Raw genomic sequence first — 5462 nt, 5'->3', positions numbered from 1 at the left:
ACATGTGCGACATATTTATACCTAAAGATGTGTGTCAAAAATCTAAACGTCAAATCTATAATCTATACAATACTATTAAAGCCCAAACATTGAAAGTTTGGTCGGTCGGTATTTGGGTCAACTATACTATTAAAGCCGAAACATTGAAAGTTTGGTCGGTCGGTATTTGGGCCAGAACACGGGCCTATCTATATAACCATTTTTTTAAACTAAAATATATCATCTTTTTTTATATATTCTAAATTAAAAAAATTCAATCTTTCAAAATAACATCGAGCAACATAGTAATTACCTTTTTAACTAAAACACATTATCTTTTTTAGATTTTCAACTAAAAAGCCGAGTTTCTATAATCAACACGGGCTACATTAACATTATTTTAAAATATTTTAATGGTTTCATTTTAAAAGTAACATTATAAATCTATATTATACTATATATTATTAAACCCGAAATATGAAAAGTTCAGTTGGTCAATAGTTCGGCCGGTCACTCGAGTTTGATGAACCAGTTAGTATTCGACCCATGAACGTCTTTCATTAATAAAATATTATAATATATTTAACGCTTTTTAAAAGTAACATTTAACGGGAGCCACACTTTTAAAATCGGAGCTAAACTTTGGCCACCTTTCTGAGAATTTGAAACTCTGGCCAACTTTTTGAAAATCGGTGTAAATTTTGGCCACAACTCTGAAGTTTACTCTAATTATTAATAACGAAAATTAAAAGGTTGATAGGTTGGTTTAAATCCAAGTTTATAGGTATCCTTAAATTATAACATGTAAAAAAACATATTTTAAGATTCTTATAAAATATATATGTTCGATCTAATTTTTAGTCAAACCGAGCCGAGTCGAACACTGGAAGGCTCGGCTCGAGCTCGATAAAGAAGTTCAGGGTTCGAGCTCGAGTTCAAGTTCGATCAAGCCTTTAATTTCAAGTTCGAAGCTCGGTTCGTAAACAGTTCGATAGGCTCAAGTTCGGCTCGAAAGCTCGAATGGAGTAACCAAATATTGACAAAAACTCGAAATATGATCGGTTTGGCTCGAGTTCGATTCGACTAAATATATAAATTATAAATAAAATATTAAATATATATGTAAAAATATATTTATAATAAAAAAATTAAAAAAGAGTAGAGGCTCGATAAGGCTCGTGAACCTTATGAGCCGAGTAAATTGAAGCTCGAGCTTGGCTCGGTAAAACATCCAAATAATTCGAGCTCGAGCTCGAGCTCGGCTCGATTATTACCGAATCAAATTCGAATTTTTACAAGCCGAGCTCGAGTAGCTCATGAACAGTTTGGTTCGTTTACACCCCTAGGCTCAATTATTAAAAATTTATTCTGACTGTTAGATAAAAGATTTATTTAACCACATTATTCTATCATAATTTTATTTTCAAAATAAAAAATTAAATTTAAAATATATACAATAAAATAACAAATATTATAATCGTCCGTGCATTGCACGGGTTATAAGGTAGTATGTTATATAACTTAGAAGCTAAGAAGATCTGTTTAACATCTCAGCCAACACCACGATGAATTAGATTAAAAACAATTTAACTATATTCCGATCTAATAAAAAAATGAATCTAAATATTCGATCCTCGCAACCAAACACATTATGTGACTTATGTCAATAACAGCTCAGTTCTAACGTCACACTTTCATTTCAACCCATACCACCAGTCAAACGAAATGACCAGTTAAAAATATAGTTGATGTGGCAACTGCCAATAGACCGCACTTCTATTAATATGCAAAGCCCGTTAAAATGTTTTGATTATACTGGACCACTTTATCCTGCCTATTGCTAATCCATTTACCAATTTAACATTTGGGCCTGACTTATATGTACAGGCCATTAAGTAATGCGTTAAGCAACGTAGATATGATTTGCACGAAACATTTGACTTCAGATTTGGTCAGTACACTTCCAAGCAGATCTTAAGCCTCCTTGTCCCGCTTAAAAGTGTGACTTAAATTTGATCTAACTTTAAACACAAAAATATTTATTTATATAATATATTATAAATCAAATTCAAGTCAGAAATAAATCAGAAACCGACTTATAACCAGAAGTTAGTTTGAGTTACTTTTTTTGGTGAATTGATTTTTCTAAACTTTTTTAGATAAAATTACTCATAAAATATAAATTACCTATAAATTATTTTTATTTTTGTTATTATTATCATTATTTTTTTAATAACTCACAAGTGATTAATAAATCAAAATTATCCAAATAGATATTTTAAACTCCCAACGTATTAATAAATCACATTAAATCGTAAGGTATATTAAGTCATAAATCATATATATACTCAACCTAACAGACTGCTTGTTAGGTCATGCATCGCTTTTTATTCGTATTTTTAACATACATGCTATAAATGTGTAACAACTAGCTATATGCATATTCGTATTTTTAACATACATGCTATAAATGTGTAACAACTAGCTATATGCATATTTTACTTGCGTAGATATGTATGTATATGAAATTAGTAATTTTAGGTTATATTATAATTTGTAGAAATTTAATTCATAATTTATAATTTTGTGATTGCTAAAGAAATGGTATCTTAACTATCTTTACAATAAAGGTGTAACATTCTCTCGTATAATATAACTGCTCATGATACTTATGTATACGGTAATTGGTAAGTGATTTTTGATATTATAATTGCTAAACTAAATTGTGAAGTAGATAATTTTTATATAATCTGTGAGTTATAATACTTTGCAGTGGAATGTAATGTAAGAGGAAAAGATGGTAGGAGTGCCGCACAAGATCAACAGCATAATTACACGTTTGCGAAAGGAATAGATCGTTGCGGTTCGAAAAGTCAAATTATTATGATTCGATTCTAAACATCGTAATTTATCTCACAGTGATCGGATCCGGTTAGATCTCAAAATTATTTAAAATTTAACTTGCCTATCGATTTTAACTTGAACGCATATTCGAAAATTAGTTAATCTATGGAGTATTGTATAATTTGAAAGCAGGAAAATCAAAAAAATATTTATAGTTTCCCAGTTCTGCTTTGATAACAAGTAGCTGTTGATAGCTATTTTATCAAATTACATCAGCAATAATTAATTTAGATATTCAGGTAGTTGCATTATGAGATTCGTGGAGCGGCAGGCAATAGCCTTTCATTTTCTTCACATATATATATAATTAAACGTATTCACACACCCGTCTTATATTTGACGATATTCGAACTCTTGATTTCCCTAGCCAAGCAACAAGAAAGCAAAAAGGAGTTGACATATGAACAGTATTGACGTGGGAGTTCCATAATCTATATAAATAGTTGTAATATAAATAACAATTAACTAAATAGAGAAACTGACATCGAGGTACATAACAAATGTAGCAAATGCATTATATATAATCTGTCTCACATTCGCCATAACCTCGTGCTCTGAATTTTGTTTAACTTGAGCTTCTCAATTCTCAAGTTAACTATTTATAACTGCAGATCCAAGACCCCTTTTTCAAATTCGAGCAACCCATCAAATTCATCTATCCAATGTCTAAGCCAAGGCAAGTCCCCAGGCTCCTCCTCATAAAATTAAATTTTTTATTTTTTTTTATTTTTGTGATTTTCGATAACGAAAAATTTCGATTTTGCAGGTTGGAGGGCAAGGTAGCACTTGTTACTGGCGCAGCCAGTGGAATCGGTGAGCAGACGGTTCGATTATTCGCGGAAAATGGAGCATTTGTAGTTGTTGCAGATGTTCAGGATGATCTAGGCCATCAGGTTGTGGCATCAATAGGTTCCGAAAAGGTGAGTTATCAGCATTGTGATGTTAGAAATGAACAAGAAGTTGTGCAAACGATAAATTTTGCTATAGAAAAATACGGAAAATTGGACGTTTTATTCAGCAATGCTGCGATCATGGGGCCTATGACAAGCATTCTAGACCTCGACATGGAGGAATTCGACAACACTATGGCTACAAATGTCCGCGGTGTCGCGATAACAATCAAGCATGCTGCACGAATGATGGTCGCCAAGAAAACCCGCGGATCGATCATTTGCACAACTAGTGTTGCAGCAAATCTTGGAGGGGCTGGACCGCATGCCTACACAACGTCGAAGCATGCGTTGGTAGGCCTTGTGAGGGCCGCGTGCAGCGAGCTGGGAGCTCACGGGATCAGGGTGAATTCGATTTCACCATTCGGGGTAGCGACTCCTCTCTCGTGCAATGCTTATAATGTGGAGCCGAGTGAAGTTGAGGCCAATGGTTGTGCATTGGCTAATTTGAAAGGCATTGTGTTGAAAGCCAGACATATTGCAGATGCAGCTCTGTTTCTTGCATCTGATGAGTCTGCTTATATTAGTGGACATAATCTGGTTGTTGATGGGGGGTTCTCAGTGGTTAGTAATTCTTTTTCTTCCTTCTGATCAAAGTGTTTGATGAAGAATCGGGTCAGTTTTCGCGCAACTCGACTAATTTGAAGAATTATTAGCACACTCGTACCAACCGAACATGACAGCCCACTTGTTTCCGTGCCTCCAGTGAAATTAAACATGTGATCTTGGATGATAAGTGCCTAAAGTCACGATCTCTATCAACTGGGACATGGGTGGTGGGTTTGACGAAGAATCTTTACATGCATTCACTTGGAATTGTGACAGTGGTATTATAATTTTTATGAATTTTAATGTTTGTAAGTCAGAGTTTAATTTTGGATTTACCAGCAATTGGTCATGTGCTTTTTCTCCTTGTAATCCGCAATGCTATTATTTTGCTACCTTCCACTTAATGAGTTGATGAATCTTGTCTGCCCATGTCTCAAGCCTACTTCTAACTAGTCCACCACCATGTTACACTGCTGCTTACTAGATTATTGGTCTGTGCAGCACAAAAGACAGATTTCAGTTTGCATATTTTTCTTCCTGCCTTCGTTTTTGTTTATAACAGGGAGGTCAACCCCTTCTTACTTTCATCTGTCGTGAAAAAGAACTTCAAAAAACAGTAATGTTGTATTTGGTTAGATAGAATGGAATCGAGTGAAATGTAAAGAGTAAAATTATTTGAAACTAATAGAGATAAGAGTAAATTTGAAAGAAAAAATAAGTGAGTGTAAAATCGTTATCATAAAATTTGAGAAGAAATTGAGAGTAGGAGATAACAGAGCATTTTTCCTCAAATTGAGGGTGTAATCTCTAGCACATGACATAAGATATAAATTGGGGGAAAAATGATATCTCTTAACAATTATTCAATCCAATTATCATTCTATACATTCTGCAGTCATTAACCCCAACCAAAACAAATTCTCCTTATAATGTAGCGGAACAATGACAATTTGGATCTGTAGCTTTCCACAGGACCATAGATAGTCTTGACCTCGGATCGAACTACGAACACAAGTGAGCAGGTAGCCGGCAAGGGGGCTGCCGTTTTAAATCAATCTCTGACCACTCAGGGATGATGGC

The 5462-nt window shown here is 33.9% G+C and overlaps 1 protein-coding gene across 1 annotated transcript; it reads left to right on the top strand.

The window, feature by feature from the left end:
- The first annotated feature begins 3356 nt into the window (after positions 1–3356).
- Positions 3357–4717, top strand: LOC108197589 (short-chain dehydrogenase reductase 3b). The gene is made up of 2 exons (XM_017365246.2): positions 3357–3559; positions 3650–4717. Exons 1-2 carry the CDS (start codon positions 3546–3548, stop codon positions 4422–4424), a joined length of 789 nt encoding a protein of 262 aa, XP_017220735.1. The 5' UTR covers positions 3357–3545; the 3' UTR covers positions 4425–4717.
- Positions 4718–5462: the final 745 nt, after the last annotated feature.

The sequence above is a fragment of the Daucus carota genome, chromosome 1 (genome assembly GCF_001625215.2).
Source record: "Daucus carota subsp. sativus chromosome 1, DH1 v3.0, whole genome shotgun sequence".
Classification (NCBI taxonomy): domain Eukaryota; kingdom Viridiplantae; phylum Streptophyta; class Magnoliopsida; order Apiales; family Apiaceae; genus Daucus; species Daucus carota.
This window is presented reverse-complemented; position numbering and strand designations above follow the sequence as displayed.